The sequence below is a fragment of the Cynocephalus volans genome, chromosome 9, assembly GCF_027409185.1.
Source record: "Cynocephalus volans isolate mCynVol1 chromosome 9, mCynVol1.pri, whole genome shotgun sequence".
Taxonomy (NCBI): Eukaryota; Metazoa; Chordata; class Mammalia; order Dermoptera; family Cynocephalidae; genus Cynocephalus; species Cynocephalus volans.
In genome coordinates, this window is record NC_084468.1 from 79,876,943 (window position 1) to 79,903,153 (window position 26,211).

A 26,211-nucleotide genomic window follows, 5' to 3' on the forward strand; every position below is an offset into this window, starting at 1 on the left:
TTTCAATATCTGGGTAATTGCTCAGACTGCTTTTACTGATAGTTTTATGTCTGGACAATGGCTTCTGTTTTTTTTTTTTTTTTTTTGCTATTTTATCTTACAATTTTTGAATAAATGCTGAACATTGTGAATTGAAGAACAGGAGAGTCTGAAGTGAAGAGATTTATAGCTGGAAATGAATATAATTATTCTTTTCTTAGGATGGTAGTGAATAATTGAGTTGTGTTTGGGTTTTGTTTTTGATATTGTTACTGCTGTAGACTGGATGCCCCCCAACCTCACTGAACCTTAATCCCCACTGTAACTGTTGAGGGAAGGAGATCCTATTATGGCAAGTGAAGAGTAGAGCCTTGAAGAGGTGATTAGCTTGTAGGATCATGCAGTAGTGAACAGAATAAAAATGTTGGTCGGGGCGTGGTTCTAAGGGCTTCAAAAGTAGAGCACATGAGAGATTAGTCTCTCTCTGCTCCACCATTTTTGCAGTGTGGTACTCTGCCATCACTGAAGTCACCACCAAAGAAAGCCTTCACCAGATGTATTCCCCGGACTTTGGATTTCCTAGCCTCTGAAACAGTGAGCAATAAATGTTGTTCTCTTTATTAAATACCCAGTTCTGTGTATTTTGTTATAAGCAACAGAAAAAGACTAATACAGATATTCTCATTGCAGTCTTCAAATTCCTTGAGTGGTGGGTGTTGAACCATGTGACTGGGTGAGGCGTGTGGTGCTAGAGAGTTTTCTCCGTTTTTCTGCTCCATTCTCAGCTTTCAGAATTTGTTGCATGACGATTCCAAATAGAGGGTCTGTCTCTCCATGCTCTTTTCTCTCTAACAGTGGCTCAATGTTGTTGCACGTTACTTTATTGCTAAACTCATAGTGGTGGCAGAGAGTAGATGTTTGGTTCTTCTGGTGCAGGCTCAGTGTTAGACGACGCTGTGCGCCTGACGTCAGGAATGGGGCCTTGCTATCATTCTTCTCGCTTTCCTCCCACGATAGCCATATTCAGACTTGGATCTCTAAAGAATCTTAAACAGCAGAGATACATTTTTCCCCTCCCTGTCCCAAGCGATATCATAGCTTTGCTTTATATTTGCACAGGATCCTGAACCATAGTTTTTCATGTTCCTAGTCTAGGGGCAGACGGCTTTGATTCTTTCACTCTTTCAAAAACGGTGACATTTATTTGGTTCTTGGAGTCAAGAAGGAGGGTTTACCAATCCTTCTCTGGAGTCTGATGAGTTTTGCTTCTACCCAAAACATTGGGTCTTTGCCTGAGTCCTGGAGACTATAAAGTTTGCTATCCCTCCCTCAGCAGCTTGAAGCTTTTTCCTTTCTAGAGAGAAGGGTGCGGGAAAATGGACTGTATTTTGAGGCTGTTCCACTGCCATCATGTCTTTAGCACTTTAGTTCTTTCCTGCCCTCAATCCTTCCCACGAACACTCTGTGAAGATCCATAGAAGAGTCTGTAATTGATTTCAAATGCCCTTGTGTCTGTGCTCTCAGGTGTTCTAAACTTATACTAGTCCACATTCAACCTTTAGGAGTTAAAATTTTGGCTGATTTCATTTTACCTGCTCCTATGGCAGCCCTTTCTTCCTCTGTGCCCTGCAAAAGTTAAGCAGTTTTGTGTACTGTCTCACGTTGAGAGTGCTTGCCACTTATTGAAACTCAGTTTACTTTGTTGTCTCACTACCTTAGCTCTCTGACGAGTTCAAGGAAAGTTATATTTTTATAGAACATTCAGTTTTCTCACTGTTAGGATCACAATAATGTTTGCCTTTGGCTCCCTGTATCTTAAGAGGAAGCAGAAATCTATAAAGCATTAAAAAATATATATTTATTGTTGAGTGATACATTTTTTTCCATCATAGAAGTTCAAAACAGAGATAGGAAATTCCTATTACAGTACAAAACAGAATCTTTCTTCAGATATGATTTGTCAGCTTACAGATTTACAATCTGGCTAATATAAACACCCATAAACAGAAAAAAAAGAAAACCCTCAAAAAACAACAAGAAAAAATCATTTTACTTTCGGAATTTACAAAATAATTTGCAACAGTGTAACAATGAATGTTCATCATATACTATTAAATTGATGGTTAAATAAGTTTGAGATATTCTGGGTTAAATACAGGTTAATGATTTTTTTTCTAGAGGACTTCTCCCTGCTTTGAGGTATAAATGCACACTATGGATTTGTAAGAGAAGAAAAATCTATCAGCATTTTACAATCTATGTAGCTATTAAACCTCTTTCTGTTTTTTCTTTTTTTTTTTTCCAGAACAAAGTATTCCATAGAGCCCAATGGAGGAAACACTGATTCAGATATTTCTAACAACACCGGCATTTAAAAAAATTTTAATATTGTCTAATTTTCACAACTTTGATATTGTTATGTCTAATTCTTTCTGGTTCAAGTCTCTTGATTAAATAAAATATAATAAAGCAGCAAAGTATAAAAAAGGATAGGAAGCAAAATGTTGACAATATAACTATTTTATTGTAGCAAATATTCGGTCAATTCTATGAGATCTAACCTAAAATTTAGTTCCCCCCTCCCCCCCCAGCATTCTCTTTACTCATACTGTAAATAGGTCAATTTAAATTTGGGCAGAGATTCAAATTTGGGCTTCTTTTGATAATTTTTATTAACATCTTCCAGAAAATCCTTTGAAAACACCTTCCATCATTTCTATATCAAATAAATAACATCTATCTATGTAGTAATCAGTTGGTCTTATGAACAGAGCACTTCGATACTTCCTTCAGTGATCTGTATATTTTGAAGTTAAGATGATCTTGTCTTATGCTGTGAGACATATTCCATAATATTTTAAAATTTTTGTTTTGTCCTTTCATTCACTCACTAGTTCATCCATATTTTCATAATCAATTAAACACTTAAATGCACCACCAATTTGCAGGACTGATGAGGAATAAGGAATTTATTATATTTAAGTCTGTACTGATTATGAACTTACCCACTAAGAACTGCAATTAAATGTTTATGAAGTTCTATGACTCCTTTGAAATCTCCACCAAAGTCAATATATAGACATATCATAAATGATTGAATATTGATCAAGGTTTTATTTCTCTATTTTTTTTTCCTCAGGATATGTGTTACTATAAAATACATTTTAAACTAAAATGTATAGTTTATTATCTCCACAAGCACATTCTGTATCTGAGCCACTTACATGTCTAGAAAAATATGTTTCAAAAGAAACAGTTATAGTTAATCACAGGAAGATAATAAAATTTGATTGCTTTTTGGATTGCAAATGATAATTGATATTTACTATAGTTGACCTCATGCATTCTTTTTGCTTTTGATCTACTCAGAGATTTGCCTCAATTGATACACCAAGCCAGAGGGATTAATCATACAATTGATAGACAATTTCTTTTCCATGGCCAAGTACAATTCCTTACCTCAAGATATACACAATATTTTTTCTTTAGAAAAAGTTAAATTAACTTTATTTTGAAACTTTAATAATTACACTGAAGATTTGAATCACAAAATAATGTCCCAGAATTCTAATTGTCATTTAATACAAGAATAAATGGCCTATTATTAAGGATGCTGTTGATATTTAATTCCTAAGTAACTGATCAAACCAGACAAGATGCGAATAAAGCAGATATAATAAAAGCATCATAGTAGAAACCTATAACTTCTATGTGAAGGTTTTAGAAGAAATAGAAGAAATAAAACTTCAAAAATCAAGTTCTCTTAAAAAATTACTTATAATATCAAGATTGCTTTATCATAGCTATTTGATTATTATGAGTTAATAATACTTTAGTAAACTTAAGTATCGAGACATTCAAAAAAGTAAGCTGATTTAATCTACATCAAGCATGGCTGCCATCTTGTGGGGACAGTATAAAATGTAGTGAGGGGCCAACTTCAATAAAGTGCCCCTTTTGGGTTACAAGTCATCATTTGATCTCCATCAACCAACTGCTTGATGTTTACTAACATTCCTCCTGAAATGCCACATCAGCATTCAGACAGAACGGATGAGGCAACTAAAAGACATCTACTAATGTTTGTAACTGAGTCTACTCCCAAATTTTAGTGTCATGGCTAATGTATGGACAGTGGAAAAGTTTTGAATTTCAAAGTTTTTCACTTGAATTAACTTTAATAATAGATGAGTTTGGTAAAGCACTCATATTTATCAATCATCTCGGGTGCAGAATTTGGTTGGACTGTACATCTCATTGAGTTAATTAGAAGAGAACATGAGATTGCCCTGGCAGGGCAGCCTCACCGGTAGTGGGAAAGCTTTGAAAAGAAAGAAGGGATCAATAGCTTATTTTAAAAGGAAAGAAGGAATAAAGGAAAAAAGGAAGGAGGGAAGGAAGGAAGGAAAATAAGGAAGGAGATATCACCTATCACTGAGGATAAGATTTGCCCTAGTGTCATAGACAAAATGGTTTAACAAAGTGAAAGTGGTGAGTCAGTGTGAAGTTGACCTAAAAAAAAAAAAAAAGACAACATATACCCACTGTGAATATATCGTACAGTATGTTAGATAGAAATATGTAATTCAATATTTTTTGAAGCTTATTTAAAAGTCAAAAAAATGTGTTTTCTAAGTTTGTCTTCAAACACATATCAGTACAACTCGTGTGACTCAATTTCCCCATTCTCTTCTACAAAACCAAGACATTGAATAAGAAGCTCCTGAAGTCCCATTGAACTTTGAACTTCTTTGATCTGCTAAATATAAAAGTTGCCCTTTCAGCCCCTCAACCAGAGAATTTGTTTTCACTTCTGCAAATGAATATCTCAGTTATAAATTTATAGCCATTTATCACAACTACCTGGATTTATAGATGATTAGTTATAGCCCTCTTACAGTTTCCCTTTCATGTTCATGTTGAAGGTGTGACATAGGTAAAATCTTTTGTGTGGCTAGCCATATTTATAATATTAATATACAATAATAGAGAAGTAGAAATAATGATGAAAAATATATATATCCCACTTTTTTTGGTGATATTCTTTTGAAAGCTAACTTTTCTCTTAAGTTTCAAGTAGGCTGTCTCATAAATTTATAGATTTTGATACTACAAAAAATTTCTTGAATCACTGAAATATTATTGAAGAGTTCTTTAAAATTGACTGACATAGTCAACTTACTGCTGTATATACAGTGAGCAACTGATTTTTAAAATTTTTCATTGGTATTCTTAGCATTTCTTGAAATGAAAATGAAAGAATTATATGTTCCAAAGATTTTCATTACCTTGCTTCTTTCTGCAATTGTACATGATTGAAGGAGTTTGTACTTGCACTCTCCCCCCAAAATGCAAATTAATATTTCCCCCAAATTCTGTTTTTCCATGAAAAAAATACCTATTATATTTTCCATGTTAAAGCTGTTCATATTACCTACCACCTCTTCAAATTATTGATGTTCACATCACTACGAATGCTTGAAGTGACAGTCTACATGTTGGAGGAATAAATTCATGATTCATGGTTCACTTTCATTTTTATTACAAAGAAGTTAATTATTTGTTATAAAAATTTAGTAAATGAAGGCGATTTTTCTCTCAAAATATGCTAGAATTTACAAGGTTTAAATTTCAGCATGGTGGGCCACACACATCAAACATTTTCATATGATAATGCTTGAATGAAAGCTAAGCAGCTATAATAAGAGCACAGATAGCCTTCATTAGAAAGCACATTTAGGGCCGACCCCGCGGCGCACTCGGGAGAGTGCGGCGCTGGGAGCGCGGCGATTCTCCCGCCGCGGGTTCGGATCCTATATAGGAATGGTAGGTTCGCTGAGTACCGGTCACGAAAAAGACAAAAAAAAAAAAAAAAAAAAAAAGAAAGTGCATTTAAGAAGCACAACTAGTGATTTTTTTTTCCCCTTTGGAATTTATCATCTAACTTACATATTACAAATCTTTGTATCCAGCTAACTAAATATTACATCACAATATGCACTTTTCTGAAATAGTAAATGTTTAAACTTATATTACATACAAACACCATTAATTAGGACTTACTGGGTATAGAAATTATTTGGACAGTGACAGTGAAAAAATTGATTACTATTCTTATATTGAAAAATCATTAAGCTGATATTACACTTTAATTTTGCACTAACTTTCTTTTGTTACTTTCGGAAAGCAAAAACTTATGGTTCTAGTATATCTTATGATTGGCAGGAGTGGTCATTATACCTTTATGTCTTGTTCTGACATGTCACCAGACTCATTTAAGTGTTCGGGTATTAAAACAGTGGTTCTGAAGTATGGCTGCACATTAGAGTCACCTATGGATATTTCAGAATACATTATAGCTAGGTCCCAAACCTCATATTCTTTTTTTTTTTTTTTTTTTTGACTGTTAAGGGGATCGCAACCCCCGGCACGGTGTGGTCTACACCACACTCATCCAGCGAGCGCACCGGATACCCCTATATAGGACCCGAACCCGCAGCCTCGGCGCCACCAGCGCCGCACTCCCCCGAGTGAGCCATGGGGCCGGCCTCAAACCTCATATTCTAATGAAACCAGCCTTAAGTGATCCCTTTGAAGAGCTTCACAGCTTATTCCAAAGTGAAGTTATGTTGAAAACCACTAAAGTAGAGGATTTGGGAATAATGAAAATGTCTTGCTCTTAGTATACCAAAACAGATTTCCAAGAGAGGAGATAGTATGACTATGACTGTATTTAGCTGTCTCCGGGAATGACATTTATTAAGCCAGGATTGGCCCTGCTAATTTTGTGAAGTTCCTCTTAGTTCTCTGAGTTTAAGATATCATAGTGTTCTTTCTATGTTAAATGGTTATTTCACAATTATTTTCCCTTGATAGTGACATAGTGACTCATCATGTTTAAAATTCCCCTGTGAATAACATAATAGGAGGAAGCCATGAGGAGATACTTCCTTTCTTTCAATTCATTATCTATATCAATAAAGTATAATCCATAAAATTGCATCAGAACAATTTAAAAAGTAAAATGATATCAGTGACAACAGTAGTGTAATCAATATCGAGCCCATGTGTACTAATATGAAAAAAAAAAATAAAGGAATGATCAAAATTGAGAGGAATTCATCAGTGATGGCTTCTTGGAAGCACTGGTTTGTTCCAGATTCTGAAGGAAGTGATGAAATTCAAGTCAACAAAAGGATTCTCTGTAAAATGCTGTACCAAATAAAATGTGAATAAGCTAGTGAATAAGCTATGGTCCTCACTCTTAAGGTACTGATGATCTAATTCAGAAGTAGTCCTGTCTAACTCTAACACAAAGGTAGAGTGTACTTGCTATGACACCATAGAGGATGCATGGATTTATTCCTTATTAAAGGATTGGGCACCACTTCATAGGCAAAAGGAATTTGAACTAGCCCTTGTGGGGTAAGGAGAGTGGTTGGGGGCGGGGTGGGGGGATGAATGTATATGTCTTCCAAGCAGAACTATTAATATAAGTAACAATATGGCAGGTCAACATTTTCCAGAATTTTCAGAAAGGAAAATGTGCAAGATAAATGAAAGTGAACATTTCACACAGGTAAGAATATACAATTGTGTTTGGAGTAATAATACCCGAATTCATCAGGCTAGAGAGAAGGACTCAGATGAGAGAATAAGAAAAGAGGTTTGCCAGACTTGTAGGTACTAGGTATGGGAGGACTCTAGAAGGTTGTCTGGTGAGTTTGACAACCGCACATGCAAAGTAGTAACATTCCTAAAGCATTCTAAAAATTATTGAAACAATATGAGGACCATTATTATGCGAACTCAACTCGTCACTTGATTGTGTTAACAAATTTCCAGTCTACAACGAGGCCAGATTGATACAAGTTGATAATCATTACAAGAGAGGAAGTCACAATGATCAGTATTCTATGTTAAGGAATAAGCTTTCAGAAAATCCTTTTGCAGGAGACAGGGAGGTTGTGATTCAGTATTTTCTCACTTCTTTCCATGGAAGAACAACCAAATCCCTAATTATAACTTTATCTGCATAGGTTAAGCTACTTAATGCAACATTTTGACCAATGTTTCACCGAACTACTTATTTCTGTTTTATTTAATTATCCTCTTTTTTACTTCGAGATCTTTTCTATCCTGATAGAGAAGGATTTCCATCTATAGAAAGGATTTCAGGATTCTTTATCCTGATTGCCTAGAAAAAAAAAAAAAAAAAAAAAAAACACTGGAGACCGAAAAAAAAAAAAAAATCACTGCATAAAAGGTAATTAGCACGTTCTCTCCTTTTTATAGCTTTTTAATTGAAATCTCATTAAAAGCTTTCTAGGTCTCTTTTTCCCTAAGTGACCAGGTGTCCCCAATTTGTTTTCAACCAATGTGACCAATTCCAGGCAAAGACTAGAAAAAGTCTGATACCTGTTGGAGAATACCAAGGTTAAATAAGTGGGGTGGCTTTTTTAGGCTGCTTTTAACCTTGTAAAAAGAAAGAGATTGAAAAGGGCTTCAACGTCTTTTCTCTTACAGTCCTGCTTTTTTCTCAGCCCCGGTTGAAGATTCCAAGGGAAATGAGAGCACTATTTTGTTTCTCCCTTGTATTGCAGATAGGGGGAGGAGGTGGTTATTAGAGAGAAGCTCTTCCTCTCTCGGTTTCCCCCTCTCTCCGCCTGACAGCACCGCTCTGTCGCGGGCTCGCTCCTTCTCCTAGGTGATCCATTTCTAGGCAACGTGAAGCTGGTGCCGAAGCTGCTAGGCTCGCTCCTTGCTTCCTGCATCCCGCCAGGCGAACCGCTCCAAAAGCATCCTGCAGCCCGCGGCGGCTTCCCTCCGCCGGCCCTGCCCCGCTGCTCGCGCCCGGCGCAACTCCCCCGCCACCGCGCCCGAGCGAACCGGCTCCCCGGGCCCGCCTCGCGCAGAAAGGGAATTTTCTCTGCATTACTATCTGCATTACCTTGAAGTTCACTTTTTCTATCCCTCTTGGAGAGGGATTTTTCCCCTCCCTGCTGGAATCTGTCTGCGCCTCTTGGAATCTCCTAATCTTTCCTTTCCACTTAGATTTTTGGCAGCGAAGACCAGTGATTCTCTGCTGGCCGTAGGGGCGGGTGGGGTGGAGGGGCTTTTTGGTTGGGGGCGGGGGCAGGGAGGGGGCACATCCGGCGTGAGGGGGGTGTTGGAAGTTGCGGCGGAGCTGGGACCAGAGACCCGCGGCCCCCGCGCAGCGATGGGGATGGTCTGAGCTCCAGCCTCACCCCCCCTGCCCGAGAGCAGCCGAGGCTGGATACATTTTTAAAAAGCCAAACTGCAAACAAGTCTGGCGATGCCAAAATTCTCCTCCAAGTGACACGGCTTTGCGAAGGAGGTTTCCTCAGGCTGGGCTCTTTCTCTCATTCCTTCTGCCTTCCTCAACGACGATAAAAGGCTTTGCTCTGGTAACAGGAATTTAGGGGAAGAAGAAAAAAAAAAAAATTGTGCCGAACTCTATCGTGACCTCAAACTCTTTGGACTGGTTTTAAAAATATATATATTGGAAGAAAATCCATCCTCAAAGAGAATCGGCATAGGCGGAGATGGAAGTTTTCCCCTTGCTCTTGGTTTTGTCCGTCTGGTGGTCTCGAACCTGGGACTCGGCAAATGCGGATTCGATCATTCACATCGGTAAGAAAGGGTTGCTGCTGCTCGTGAATACTTTTGGCGTTTCTGTTCGCAAACGTTTCCCCTGGGCTCCCCCCGCTCTACCCTCAGTGTGGCTGGTCGGAGGTGGCTTCAGTCCGTTGCCCCTTCTCGTTCCCCTTCCCTCACACTTGTTCAGCTTTCTGGAAGGACGTGCTTGCTGGAACCTTGACTTGTGCTGTCGTTTGGCGGTGAATCGCGTGTGTGGGCTGGGTGCGTGGGGGTCTCGTGTCGGCCTCGCTACTGTGCGTGTGTGCTGGGGAGTGCGGGGGGATTCTAAGTGTGTGGGGAAAGGAAGTTTAATTGACTCTACCTTCCATATTTTTTCCCGGATGTACATTTGCTCCATTTTTACAAATTATCTTTGGGTTCGAGGAAGTGTCACCTGTGAGGCGAAAAGAACTGGGGTGGGGGTGGGGGGCGCTCCCTTCGGATCGAACAGGTGGTTTTGCAACGTGAACCGGCGGAGCTCGCCGCAGCGTGGAGCGATGGTGACGGGGGTGCTGGGTGCGCCCCCCCAGCCTTCCGCTCCTCTTCATGTCCTCTAGGCTTTGCGGTCCTCGCGCGGAGTCGCCGAGACGGTGGCGGGAGGGGCTGGCGGCGGTGTGGCCGAGATCGCGGAGCAGCGCGCCTGGCCGCCTCGCACGCGCTCCTCCGGCCTGGCGCGTGGGCGAAACTGGCCGCCGGGCGCTTGGGAAACGCGGGGAGCAAATGCGCGCAGGCCGCTCTGGTGGGTTGCCTGGCAGATGCCCGCCTCGCCTCTCCGTCAACTCCGAGTTTCCACGCGAAGCGGAGAGCAAAGGCTCTTGGGCTACGGCGGGGCCGCCCCGACTCCGGAAAGGACTGCCGAGCGGGCTCCGAGATGCTCGTGGCCCCACCTATTGGCAACCAGACGGGCCGGGACTGGCCGCGGCGGGCGGGCGGGGGCGGGTGGGGGCTGCGCGTCATTATCATGCACAGCGCTCGCGGCTTCAGGCTCCAACTCTTCTCACTTGTTAATCCGTGAGAGCTGAGCGGAGACCGGCTCTTGCAGCCTTTTCTGCATTAATGCGACGATTTCCTTTTCGGAAATTCGCGTCCCCGGGCCAGCAAGGCTCGTTTGCTGGGCTACGGAGAGGTTCCTCGTGGGAAATTTTTCTAGGTACAGGACTTTTATCTGTCCTCACGGCTTGGTATTCTGCAAATCGAGGCGACAGATGGGTCACAGCTTCTCCCCTTTCCGTCCTCCTGCGCCTCCACCGTGCAACACACACACACACACGCACGCACGCACGCACACACACGCACACACACACACACACACGCACACACACACACACACACACTCATTCCTGGTAGGGGAACCTGCTGCAGGTGGCGGTTTTGCTCGCCCAAGTGAGGGGCTTGTGTCTGTTTTGCGTGCCCACAGCGGCCAGACCCTTAGCTCCAGGGGGCTCCCTCTCTTGGTCTCAGAGGCCGTCTTTGTAAACATGTCTGCCATTCTCTATCATTTATATCAATAGGACTGTATATGTCTCTGTGTGCAAGGGGTAATGAGGTCATATTACAGAAAAGCTTGCACTTACGCATTAAATAAATTAAGCACTAGATTGCTTGCCTGCTAGATCCCATTTTGCCTAGGAGCTAACAGTGCCTGTGGGGTCAGAACTTTTGAGGAAGAAATTATGGTGTCATTGAGGGATTCAATAATGTTCTGATAGAGTTCAGATATGAACTATGGTCCTCTTAAAGAAATGGCATACAGTCACGTCCAGTTGTAAATGAATGGAGCAGATATGCAGATATATGATCATCATACCTTTGTATTCATTTTATGAAAAGGGGTTTCTGACCCTCAGGAGGGAATGCTTGTGGAAAAATGCTTATTTTATTGCTTATTCTGTGGCCCAAACGATAAACACACTATTTACAAACACCTACAGCTCTTGCTAGCCTTTACCAGATGAATACTATTTTGCAGTGCAGTCTGGACATTTGTTTCAAAATAGAACACAACTGTTGTATTTTTTTTCCTTTGCATACTGTTGTCTGTCAGTGTGACATGTTTTACTTATTTATAGCCAGATTTTAAAAAAAAGTAACTGTGTACAAATTACAGATTTCTTTAGAAAGCTGGTTATATGTATTAACTGTGTATATCCAACTAAAAGAAATAGTTACTTCTTAGACAATTAATTTGACTTGCATGCAACTAGTACATTAGACAAGAGAATTAGCCTCTTTTATAGACTACCTAATATTGCGATGAAGCTAGCTAATTGATTGTTTCAGAAGCTTCATGTCTTTTATAATATACTAAAAAATGTTAACACCTAAATTAAAAAAAAAAAGATCAAGGCTAGTTTGGTGTACATCTGAAGTTAAGCCCCTCTTGCGTCCACTCCCACTCTCAGAAAATATATAATGAATTTAAAAGTGAATGTCCATATTAAAATAGAAAGCACCAGTTAACATGCATTGGATCAATTTATTTATTTGGTTGATAAGGAAAGAGAATTAATTTTCTTTAAGAAGTGATTACCTTCATTTAAATATTAATGTGACAAATATGCTTATGGAGAAATATATTGGTTCACTACTAAAGAGATAAAAGTAATGAAACTAGAGGGAATGAGAATATTTCAGCTCTAGAGATATAGGGAGATATGCAGAAATGAAAGGTTTTACCAGCTTCATGTAATGTGTTCAAGCAGAAAGTAGCTGTAATACGTAGTTTAGGCAAACAGGAAAGATGAAAAGACGCTGCTCTAATAGGTTCTTTAAATATTAAATCCTTTAGTATTGAACCAGATTACATGTATGAAAATTCTCTCCTTTCTTTTCTCTTTCTCTTTCTCTTTGTTTTTAACCTTTCTCTTAGTTTTACCAAGTCAACTACATACTTTAAACTTTATTATGTTTTATTACATGCACTAGTTGGTGAGATATATTATAATAGCTAAACCATGATTTAAATGAAAATGTATTTATTCAGTCTGAAATGCATAATATTGTAATTACTTTGAGTTTCTGTTAAATCATATTTTAAATATACCTGATAATTACATATGTTTGTTTAGTATGCTTGAGCGCACACACACATACACATATAGTACTTAGAAATGAATCACCTTCATTGTGATCTTCTTTGCCCCAATAAAAGAAAGGTCTTTCAACATATAAAAACTATGCAATTTTGAATTATGCTTCTACTTTGAGCCTGTGCACTGATTGAGTAATTTCATCAGACCCACATTACTTGATTGCTTAGAAGTTTCCTAATGATCTGTATGCTGTAGGAATAACCAAAAAGTCGTGAGTGGAATGGCAATGATACTGTTTTTTATGAGGCTATTCAGAAGTCCCTCTGATTTATGTAGCTAGAAAGCTCCAAAGTCTTTGAGATTAGCCATGCTGACTGCTATTTTCTTCATACATCAGTCGTCCCACACTCTTTACTACCTAAACACAACAGGAGTTTAGAGCACTGCTTTAATTAAGCAGGGATTAGGTGGCATTTCCAGTCAACTGCACAGTTTGTGTTTTGCTTCATATCTAATATGGAGGATCTCATGTTTTAACAGTTTAATATATGCTCATTTCTTTATCTGGTTCCTGTGCTCACAGAACTGATTGTAAATTAGCTATCTTCAGTTATATGTCTCTACAAGGGAACACTCAAACAGCGTACTTATTCATATATTACACAAATCACTAGCATATTTTTGTTGTTAGTCATAGTAAAATACCTTATGTCAACAGGGAGTAGAAAAGAAGCATTTATTCATGTTTTTCTCATAAGCAGATCATACTTTATCCTCTGAGATCCTAATCATCAACCATGACATTATGTTTCAGAAGCCTAAGACAATTCACAGAATATATTCATCATGAGAATGTCAAATTAATGTACAAGACTGGGGGAATAAAATGTGTTAACAGATTAAAAACAATAATAGGTGGTAAATTTAAAGCATCAGTGTTCCTTACTTCTGCACTGAGGACTATTTTATCAAACACAGAATGTAAAAACATTCCCAGAAGATGTACTCTGTTTTCTACCAAAATGTTTCTTTTTCAACTGTTTATATGGGTAATAATAGCCCCCAGGAGTCATGAAGGACTCTTTGAACTGTGTAAGATATCTCAGTGATTTTTTATCCTTTTGTTACTTACAGCAGTTATTTGCTCCCTGAGTTCTGGATGGGAGATAGTGTAAACTTCTAGAAGGTATTAAGAAGCATTCTTTACTATTATTCTCCTCTGTATCATTAATAAAATTATTTGAATCCCAATTTGGATGTGCATTGTTAGACAATGTTGTTATTAATCAAAGATATCAACTGTGGCATGACTAATCAGCCTTTACACTGAGTACTTTTGCTTTCTACTCCAGGTGAAATGTACATTGCTAAATATCTCCTACAAATTTTAAATCAAATATGAATAAAAACCAAGGTGATTAACTTTGGACTGATACAAAAGTAGAAACCAGCTGAAATTGGTGAAAGCGATGGAAAATGCATTTCATTTAATTGTGATCTCAAAGGCTAATTTTGTGATCTTATAATTTTATTTTAAAGGGATATTGTCATTTTAAAACCACACTTTTTAATCCAGAAGATTTTTCTTCTCCTGCATAATTGTTTTATTTTTAAAAGTCAGGTATTCACATTTCTATTGGATTATCACGCTCTTTTGGATTTAGACAGCATGTTGGTGAGTAGTAATACCTAGTATTACTACAAATATAATGTTTATTAGAAAATACATTTATGACCTATAAAAATCTCTTTGCCATTAGGTGTCACTGCATTCTGAGCTGTTCCTTTGTAGTCCTTCTTGAAAACCACATGGAATATTTTTTAAGTTCCCAGAAAAAATGCCATTTAATTAGGTTTGTGATGCTATAGGGTTCAGATGGGTTTTATTTTCAAACTAGGAAAGTAACTATTATTCCTGTCTCTTGTTCTTGTATGAATTTAATTCTAGGACATATCAACACCTGATACTCTCTAAACAGATTGCTAGGCCTAGTAATGTGAACTTTTTTCATAAATTTAAAATAAAACAGAAATATATTCTTAAACTAATATTACTCCCTGTAAAAAAGAAAAAAAATCTAAGACACCAAGAAGGATGCTTAATAGTGCTGATGTAAACAGACATTACTGAATAAAGTAGATTGTTAAGTAATTTCTAACTGTGGTGGTTCTGCTTACCAATGGGAGATGTGGAATAACAAACTGATTAATTTTTGTGTCATGAAACACATAAATAGCTGTTAAAAAAACATATACATGGAGATAAACACAGACGTATCTAAAAATAAATTTCACCATTATGATCATGTATGTTTTTAGATAGTTTTTGCCTTGTTAAGGTTTATGCATGGTATCAATCTCCTGAACCACCACCACCACCACTACCATATACCATACACCATACCACCATACACCGCAGGGTGTATTTGGCCATATAAAACCAATGGCTTCTTACTTAGAAGTTTCTCTGTTTCTTTACTCTTTAGAAAGAGGTACAGTGTTCCCTCTAGCATATCCTTTTATAAGTATAATGAAAGAGGAAATTTATATCAACTTTTAATGTAATTTAGTTCTAACTTTGGCAGAATCTCATGGAGAATGCAACACTAGGTTGAGTGAATGAGCCATTTGCCTTACGTTAGACTTTGCGTTCTGCCACTATTAATTAATGATTAGTTAGTAGTTGGAATAATATATTATTTAAAACTCACAGTAAAGTTAAATATTTAGGTGGATGTCTGAAAGATAAAGAAAAAAGTACTAAAGTAATTCTAGAATTGAACATTAAGGACCTTTGTGGATTCAGCTCATTTAAATTGGTGAATTTTTGCATTTGGGTGTGGACACAAATTTCAGATGAATGTGAAATCATAGGGGGAAATGTTAGGACATAATAAAAAATATTCTGGATTAGAATTTAAAAGGTTTGGGACTAAACCCCAATTTATAAATGGCTAATTTAGCAATATTGGGAAGTCATTTAGTTTGTCTAGTCCTTGTTTTTATCAACCCTAAAACCAGATTTAGACTAATGTTCATTTAAGCTCTAAAATTTTATGAACTAAAATGAAAAAAAAAATTCCTATATTTGAGAAATATCAGAAAGAAATTTGGAGAAGAGATGCCATCAAGTGTGATTCATATAGCTATACTTGGTTGCTAGGTTTAGAGTGAATTTAAAAAAAGAAAATACAAGGGGAAAGAAGGAGCATACAATCTTAATCACTCAAATTAAGGACCACTTAGAGTGAAGATGGTTTTTGGTGTAAATAAGAATTATGCATAATACATTTGTTCATCAGATAGTCTAGATAAATTCAGTATCAGTTAAAGAAAGCTGGATTTGTTTTTTGTCTGAGATTTTGTTTTTGTTTTGTCAGTCTTAATACTAAGGTGTTACATACAGTGTTACTCTTACAGAACACAACAAAACTAGTAGTGCTCATTAAGGCTTACAAAAGGTATGAGTAGTTTTATGTTCTAACCAGTACTGTCTACACTAGCCTTTAGATTTTAAACATGGAAGGATACCAGGAATATTAGCATATACTTGATATCACTCAAAAAATGTAAAGTCTAAAATAAACAACCAATTTAAAGTTCTTCATTATGTTGGAATCCTGATGCACGTTTTTCTACCTTTACCCGATTGTTGTTGACCAAATGGTCACCAATTTGAGGCTGAGACTGGGTTGACCCAATAAAGCTTCCTGAGTAGCGAGAGGGAAGCCCAGAAATAAACACCAGAAGCTAATCACCAAAAGGCCTGCCTGTGTGTGTTAAAAATCCTTAAATCACTCCATAGTCAAGTTCTCTTATGCACAAATATTTTTACTCACACACAAAATATCAAGCAATTACGCTAAAATAACAATTCCCATATTTTTTCTTCATGCCAAAATAATTCAAAGTACTGTTTAAAAAACAGTCATTTTATTGCTCTGAGTACCTTAACCTTAAAAAAGATATTTGCTTCATTATCAAAATCATTATAATTCTAAAAGTTAATATCCCTGAAACTATAGGGTAATATCACCATTACTAAACAACATGAGATGTGTGTGCTAATTAGGAGAATGTTCTTTCATTTGGCAAACACTTATTTTGAACTTACTATGTATGAAGTACAGAAGTACCCTAGAATTAAAATGTTGAACAAGCAAGCTTTGTCTTCATACTTAAGGAGCTTACATTTTATGGGGGAAGCAACCAGGTAAGAAAATATAGGGAATGGTGGCTGATGAAGTATGCTGTTTTGGGTAGGATAGTCTGGTAAGGTTTCTCTGAGGAGGTGATCATTTGACCAAAGACTTGACTCAAAGGAAGGGAGTAAGCTGTGTGGATATATGTGATGAAGAAGGATTTCAGGCAGAGGGAATAGCTGGGTGATGGCAGGAAAACAGGCAGTGGAAGCAAATGAGATCTGAGAGGCAACTAGGGCAGATCCTGTAGGGATTACTTGTCGTGGTAAGGTGTTTAGATTGTCTATGTATGGGTTGAGATCAAGTGTGTGATATGAAATGGTTTATATTTAGAGACAGTATCCTCTGCTTAGGTGGACTGGATGAGGTAGAAATGTGCCTTGACAATAATAGTGAATTGGACTAAGTGGGTAGTTGAACTGTATGAGCAGTTGTTAAATTGTGGATATAATTTGAAGGTAGAAAAAATGACACTTTCTGATGAGTTGGTCAGGTGGGAGAGATCAGAGGAAGCAAGGAGGCTTCCAAGGTATTTTACCTGAGCAAGTGGATGACATGTTATTATTAACTAAAATTAGGAATATGGGGAAATGATCAAGTTTTAGGAAGAAATCAAAACTCACAGTTATTAATTTTATATTTCTATTAGACATAAAATTTGAGAATTTATTTAGCAGTTGTTTATATAAGTCTGGTCTTTAGGGATGGGTTTGGGATTTGAGCTCTATATATGGGGAATTCATCGTTGTAAATGTTGTCTTAAAGCAATGGGAGGAGAGGATGTGTGGAGAGAGAAGAGATCCAAGAATACTCCAAGGAACTTTCCAAAATTTAGAGGTGAAGAAGAGGAAGGGGATCCAGGGAAAGAGAAAGGTAAATGGGCTATGAGACTGAAGAAAAACCAGTAGTGTGTGGTGTTCTGGAAGCCAAGTGAGGAAAGTTTTTCTAGAAGAAGTGGGAAATACTGTGAAATGGTATGTATGAAAATTGAGACTTGACTACTGCTTTTGGAAATGTTGAGGAGAAGCAAGACTTTGATAAAAATGCTTCTAGTGGACTGCAAGTGACAAAATACTGATTAGAAAGGATTCAAAGGTTTAATGAGACATGAGGAATTCTATGAGTTTTGCCATAAGGGAGAAAAAGAGAGTGATAGGGTTGGAAATATAAGGTTAAGGGAAGGATTTCTTTTTAAATGTGGGAGTTGGAATATATATATATATATATACTAATTTTTAAGGGTTCAATCTTAAGAGAATTATCAGCAAGAGGACATAAAGTGAGATACCCCTTTTCTTCAAACTTATTTGATTCCTGAATGTAGATAGCAAGTGTTTTATTAGCAAGGAAACCTGCTTTTATTGTTGTTATTGTTGTTGTTTTTAAATCATAGATCAAATATTACTGGGCCAAAGCCATGGAATTAATCTGAGAAACTTAGATGTCCTCTCTGAAAAGTGCTCTATTAATTGTTCTGCATTTTCATGTCATTTTGTTTCCAAGATTACAATGAAATTTAATAGAAATTTCTTATCTATAATTTTGCGTGGATTACACCTTAAGGAGTATTGATATAATATTACAATAGGATAAATATTAAGACTTTGGTAATGTACCAATTTTAAGAAAACACATCATTCCTATTTGATAAATGGTATTAAAATAACATAACATTCTCTTCTTATAATAGACACATTTGAACTGATTGTATCTTTCTTCTAAGTAAATTCTCTTATTTATTTGATTTGCTTAAAGTAATATAGTTATTACACAGGTTGATGTTTATCATTACAGTATATAAATTAAACAGATGAAAGAAATTCATATGATATTAATTTTCAGTGACACATTTTAATATTTCCTTAATATTTAATTTAATATTTAACTTAATATTTAACTTAGTATTCCTTTAGTATTTCCTTAAAAAAAACTTTCACTTATGTTTGTGCTGTACCATAGCCAACAGATCTTCAGTCATAGGTGAAAATGAGGAAAGGAAATGTTTTAAATTTTCTAACCTCACAATTTAGCCTATTGAAAGTGAATGTCTGTACTTTCATTTGTCCATTAATACACCCTCAAGTTGTGTATATTACATTGATTTTGCACCTGAAATAAGAATATCTGCATTAAAACGAGAATGCCAATAGCAGGTGAATTATATTTTTCTGTGTTCTTTGCCATTCCCAGGGCTATCTCCTCTATTAGAGGAGGAAACAATGTAATGTGAATGTCTCTTCATTGTTTCTGCTTGGTTACATCTATTAATTGATGTGTAAACAAGAATACATGAAGAGTGAGAGGATAGTAGTCTTGTGGTTTGGGAACAGCCATGACTGACGAAAAAAGCAAACTGTATTATGGCTGGAGCTGAGGAACATAATTAATGAAATACAGAACATCAAAAGATATTTTCAATTTATTGGTCCATAACTTCCTGGAGTGGTAAAATGTAATTCTTTGAAGGAAATGCTAAGCAGATTTAAATCCAAACTTAAGTTTGAATGGGCACCTAAAATTGGTGAAGTGCTTAGCATACTTCACTTTATCATCATTAAAATGTCATGCCCCATCTGCCACACATTTTAGATGGGCTTATTTTCTTAAAAGAAAAGCCAGGTAATATCTCAGGAGCTACAGTGAGATAAGAGAGCCAGTCTTGTTGTTCCGTTGAATGTAGTTTAAGGTGAATTAAAATCAAGAAGTCTGATTCTTCCTTCTGATAATCTTCACAGTCTGACAACAGACAACATTGTGAGTGGTGTAGTAGCAATTGTTATCTTGCTAGCCAGAGCCCAGATCTTCTTTGCTGCTTCTGTGATGGAACTGTTGAATTTTCTTTTTAGATATACCAGAAACTCTCACTATAACACAAAGGAGGCGTGCTCTGTATAAGAACCATTATACATTTCTTTGTAACAAAATTGTTTTTCAATTTTTTATACCTCATTAGTTTGGGTAATTCCTCATTCACAGATTTAAGAGAAATTGTTCTTCTGTTTCCTGGTGGTGTAGTCATGGTGAGTTTGGGGCATTTTAAATAATTCATTATTTTCAAACAGAGAAATCATGATCTACATCCTCATATTCCTTTTGCAGAATGTAGAATTTTAGGGTTACATAGAAACCATAACATGTAACATTTTGTGTCAGGGATTCAACAAATATTTATTTAGACCTATTATGTTCTCATTGGAATACAGGTATTCCAATAAGACATGTTGCTTATCCTTTAAGAACTTTTAGGTATATATGCTTTCTGAGAAATATTGTAACATCAGGAAGCTGAAGATAGAGCAATTCAGGACCCAGTTGGATGACTGGAGTTTAACATGGCACTGCAAATTGTGATAATTCAGTAAATGCCATCTTTATATAGCCTGAAGGTGCCATAAAACAAACATATATCAGGGGGGAAAAAACCTTATAACTTGGATGAAGAGGTTATCACTTACAATGGTCTTCATTTATAATAGAAATCTCTTTTCTCAGCTTTCTGGTGGTTAATCATTCACCTTATTGTAGCTATAGGCTAAAAAGTCAATACGATCATGCCAAAGTCAGAACTAAGGGAGAGTGTCTACCATTGGTCTCTGTTCCTTTTTTTAATTCCTTATTTTTAAATAGTTGTGCTGCAAGGTCAAGTAATGGGGAAGGAAGGTTTAGAATCTATTTATTCTGTAATTAATAAAACTGAGATCTTTTCTAAATTTAATGCCACATATCAAGTATTTGACCAAGCATAGTTTCTTGGGTATAGAGAAATTAAATTACATTTCTACTTTTTTCTCTCACTACTCTTTTATATTTCTAAACAATACTTCTATATGTATAAAACATCAAGGAAAATGGCATTTTTATATTCTACTAAACAAAAGGGGAAAAAACTACCCCACAGCAAAAATAAAATAAGATTCCTTTACAATTGGCTTATGTATTATTAGGAAAGCATATCTATACCAACTTTTAATTATGTAGGTGTAATTGAGAGTAGGACAAACATCAAAAACTGAAAGTAACAGTTCAAATATTGACTGGCCAATACTTATATTTTTCTCTACCAGAGCTTTTGCTGTGGTTGATAAACAGTTAATAAATAGCAAAACTGGCTGCTTTTATTCTTTCTTTTTATTTTTCCTGTCCACCCTTCAGTGGCAATGTTATTGAGCAGTGAAATGGCCAGAAGCAAGGAAAAAGGAACAAAGGGTTTTAGATAATCTATAAACTGGAAAATCAGTCCCTGACTGCTCATATGCACAGGCTTGCTGAGAAGAAATAGTTTTATTTTCTCAAAATATTGCCCAGATTCTGAAGATAGAACTTACTCTTGGCTGCTAAGCTCTTAAGATGAGTGAAGCTTCCAGGCCACCAAAGAGGAATATGCTAAATGACACACACTGAGAGCAGAGGGAAGAATATTACTATTGGGAAAAAGAGTGCCCTTCAGGGGTCATAATGCTGACAGCCAGGGCCCCAGTGATTAGCTCAGTTGCCTGTGTCATGTCTGTGGTGATATTTTTTAAAAGAGAAAGTATAGATTTCTGCTATACTTCTTAAACACTTTAGGTAATTATGTAGAAACTGTGTTGGACTGACATTCCTATCAATATGCATTATGTACTGAGCATCTACATTGTATATTGCCAGTTGGCCTCCAGCTGATGCTGTATTATAGACCAGGAGGAAGAATTTGAATATTGCACTCTTAAAAAGGAACTGTGAATCACATGGTGATGATAAATGCAAAAATCTGGTTAGTGATTAATTGGGGGAAAGAGAGGAGAGAAGACAGGCGATGTGATCAAGGAGAGGTATGTGGCTTCAACAGTATTTGCAGTGTTTACAGTGTTTTATTTATTAAGCTGGTGATTCTTTCACAAGTGTTGATTTTATTCTGGTCCTTTTTTTTTTTTGTAAGTAATGATATATCTGTTGTTGCTTCTGCTCACAGAGAAATCTACTGGTTCAGTTCAGTTCCACCTTGATTAGAGAATGAGTTTTTCCACTTGAGGGTAGCTCAGTGTCTAACCCTCTCTGAAGGGGAAGGAAGTGCTTACAATATGCCAGCTTCATTAAAGGGCAATTCAGAGAACAATTCAGAAGTCCCTGTTCAAGTGTGGTGATCTTGTGATCGATTCAATAAAAGTTTCTTTCTCTATTATTTAGAACAGTGTCTTTGAATCTGTTTCTCCTTTGATATAGTCAGGGAGTGCTCTTAGGTGTTCAAGTGACAGAGAAGAGGAAAAGGAATGTACAGAGAGAACAACCTGGTCCATGCTATGAAAGGTAGTTTGGAATAGTCCATGTTTCGAATATTTTCATAACACATACTTAAAAAGATAATGTATACTAACATTAGCATCTTCTCACTCACCCTTGGGTAAGAAAGTATGACTAATTCTTTTACAAAATATTGCTACAAATACTCCTAAGAAGTAAATTTTTTCTTGATCTTATATAGCTGTTATCCTTGCCTTATAGTAACTGATAATGTGTCAAATCCACCTAATTGATATTTTGATATTAAGTGACTTTTACTCCAAATACAAACTAAGATATTATATCCTACAACAATAAGCAGAAGAGCTTCTTGCAGCCAATTGAGTTCAAGATGTGGTTCTTGATTGAATTTCCAAATGGAATAGTTCATTTTAATCCATACAAATCAGAAGGAATGAGAGGGAGGAAAGCTTGCACAAAACAAACTTAGAGGCAAAGAGGCTCTTTTAGACGCTCTGGTCAGTCAGGCCTTTGGCCTCAGGATTAGCAGGGGAGGTGCCCAGGCCAGTTAGTAGGTCCTTGAGGCTGATGACATAGTACCCAGAAACTGCCACTTGGGAAAATGGTTATATTTTGTTCCTGGTGCAGTTTAGAGTATATCTCTTGTGTTTCCCTGCCTAGACAAAGCAGAGAACAAATAATACTGGCATGAAAGAGGGAGATCCATGTTGGGTAAGTCAGAGACAATATTTTATTTCTATTTGAATTTTAAGGACTAGTACAGTATCTGGCTGACCATAGATAGTTACGAAATATTACATTGATTGTTATAAGCCCATATTTGCTTTCAAAGCTTTCATTTCTCAATTTTAATTGGGAGCAATAACAATAGCTCTCAACTTGGCTGGGTCATTTTGAGGATGCAAAGCTGTTATATAAATATGTTTATTGAACTCTAAAATATGTTGTGAATTTAAGAAATGAAATATTGGAAAGCTGCCTCTGTGTTTCTACAATTTTCAAGTATCCTCTGATTAACCTTTAGGGATTAGAAATCATTGTCAATTTTGTCATCAGTTTTCTACTCTTCAGTACAGCGCATTAAGTTATAACCGCTCCCCCCTCAAAAAGAAATTAAAATAATTAAGCTATTTTCATTTTTAAAGTCCAAGAAAGGGATCATTATAAGTTATCCTCTTTTATAAATTGGCTCTCATGGAAAAAAGAAAAGTTTGTTCACCACTGTCACGAGAAAGCATATCTGACAGGGACATAGTCTGTTCAGAGCCATGAGGTTATAAAGTAGTCTGGCAAAAGAGGAAAGTGGCCAGTAATTCCACTTGGAAAAAACAAAGTTCTAATGGGTAAAATGGCAAGAAAGGAGGCTGTAAGTTAGGAAGATCGCTATGGGGTCCAGTGAAAATTCTATAAATAATTTAGACTCGGAGATGCCTGGCTTTGTGTTATGAGATCTTTATAGTGGTGGCGTGGTACACAGAGACCAGTTAGAAGACCTTGGCTGTATTCCAGGTGTGTGTTGATGAAAGCCTGTGCCAAGCAGTGGCAAATGAGAATGGAGAGGAAGATTTGCTGAAGGGAGAGGATAAGGAGGTTGCATCTATCAAGTTGGTCATTCTCTAGAAGTGGGAGTAAAAGAAGAGAGTCTAACAACATTGCTGAGTACAGACTTGAGTGACTGAGCAGATGCTGATGGCATTCATTAACATAGGAAGCCAGGAACAAGGAGCCGTATGTGAGAAGAGAAACAGAGTTCAGTTTTTAACTCAAAATGATTTTGGCATAACTGTGAAGTGTCATATACCACACAGCAGCTTCCAGATAATCCCTTTTTCTGCCTCAGATGGAGAAAAGAAAGGACATTTTTTTATAGTGGTCAATCCTATTTTGACCTAAAAAGGGAAATTATTTTCTTAGTCATTCTTTCCTAACTTTTTTGTCAGGTCTGATGCTAATAGTGTCCTTTCCTATTTAAAATTTAAACATTTAAAATATTTTGAAGCTACTTATATTTAGAAAATATTAATTCTACCACACCAGGAACCTTATGACTTTTAGCTCCTGTGTGTTCTTATTTATCAGTTCAGAATTATTACTATTTTTTATTTTTGGCAACTGGTGATACAGGGATCTGAACAGTTCAGAATTATTAATTCTAAATAATATTACTGACTTTTTAAAGTGTGTATCTTTGTTCCTGTCTCTTAATGAGAATGTACATTTTTAAAAATCAAAGTCTGTAGCTAATATTAACAGAATGGCATTGTTAATGTATTTGATGTCCTTTCCAGTCAAAAGAGTTTTAAAACAGAATGATCTTTGACAGAATTTAGGTTACCAAATGTAAAAATAAAAATATAATGCTCATTTCTTATGTGTGATTGCTTTTTCAGTTTTATATTGCAAGTAGAATTTCGTTATGTAAATTAACAGAATTACATGGAAGGATAAAAATATTTTCATGTAATTTTGTGTTCTTTAGTTACACATTATCTACAAACAAATAAAAAAGCTAAAAAGCTAAAAGAATTGCTGGAGGAAAGGAAAGTTGTGCTGTAAAGATGGAAGAAGCAAAGCCTGAAATGGGATCGGTTCCATTTAGAAACTAAAGAGATTTGTTGGAACTATAGATATATTTTTTATGTTGTTTTTCAGTCCCCAGAAGATTCTACCTTTATAGTTAAGAATCTGTTTTCTCTCATAAGAAAAGATATTTGCAAATACTAATCTGGAGCCAGAAGAGTGCAAAAGAAGAGGCAGTGTGCCTCTGTGTGTCTAAAAACAGTGGTCAAACTGAGAAGTGACATAGAGTGGATCAAGATAAGCTCGTCCTCTTTCTGCCTCTATGCATTGTTGTTTAGAGTCTAGCTTTTCATCTGTTTTCATAATATAAAGAGTCAGTACTTAATCCAGTAAAAACAGTTTAGTATAAAATTTTTATATTTTGCCATCTTACTCTTTTTTTGTTCTTACTGAGTTGGTCCATTGTAAGAGAGCCAAGAATGGAAAATTGAGTACTCCGGTGGGGAGGAGGTTTCTCAGCATCTCTCTGTCTTGCTCCCAGTCTCTCTAATTGGTTTCAGAGTAGAAAAAAGGATAAGAAATTGAGACTTGGAGTGGAAGGTTACTTGAATGAGTTGAGTCAGGCAAAAACTGTGATGACTGTTAATTTTCAGAGCCCTATGATAATATTTTTGTTTCTTAAACAGAATGGCATAGAGTACAAAAAATAAAAGAAGCACTGGATTTGATGTCATGGTTATATGGTCAAACCTTGCCTTGGTCCTTTTGCCCCTCCTATCTGTGAAGTCCTTGGGTATGTACTGGAACTTTCAAAGTTTCAAATTCACCTGCTCCTATGTCCTCCCTACCTCATCTGTTATAATGCTAAACCATAATAAAATTTAAAACATGGATTTGTAGACTGTGCAAATAGTATTTATACTTCAGGAGATTGAACTTACAATTTAAATGTATCACCAGTCAGTTCTCTGGGTTGTGCATTGGAAAGTGTATGCCAAGCCTGAGATCAGAGAGGGCTCCCTGATTATCCCCTGTTCCTGAAACATTAATACAGATTTACAGCTATGGCTTTCTACAATATACAAGTCAAGTTGAAAGTCATTATGAAGGTACCTGAATTTAAGATTCATTCAAAGATAATATTTCATTCTAAGTTTACATGAAATAGATGGCTAAATGTTATTTCTTATCACTGATTCTGATATTTATCTCTGCCTTTTGGTTAGGTTTGATTTTAAATTGGATGATCTCATAATTTATCCTCTAACCCAGGACTCTTCTGAGAGTGAAAGGGCAGTATTAAGATTTCTGCTGGGGTGAAAGAGACAAACTGGGGTTGACTGGAGGCAAACTGGGACAAGGCAGCACCTTGATTCTAAAATCCTACCCGTGAGCATGTGATCAACTTGCATTTGGCCCAGCCTCAAAGCTCCCCTAGGTATATATGTCTTTCACTAGCCAGTGTTTCTGCTCCAGCAACAGGTTGTTCCTTCCTCTTATCTTTTATGTTGATTAAAGAAAGGGACTTAGATTTAAAAAAAAAAATTTTATTACTTAGAGTGTAAGTTGTTTTCCTT

General features: G+C 36.6%; 1 protein-coding gene across 2 annotated transcripts in view; it reads left to right on the forward strand.

The window, feature by feature from the left end:
• Positions 1–9,545: 9,545 nt before the first annotated feature.
• Positions 9,546–26,211, forward strand: part of GRID2 (glutamate ionotropic receptor delta type subunit 2) — a 1,394,934-nt gene continuing 1,378,268 nt past the window's right edge. For both annotated transcript variants that reach the window (XM_063108375.1, XM_063108376.1), the window contains exon 1: positions 9,546–9,633. In XM_063108375.1, coding sequence (XP_062964445.1) covers positions 9,546–9,633 — 88 coding nt within the window. The remainder of the gene's footprint in view (positions 9,634–26,211) is intronic.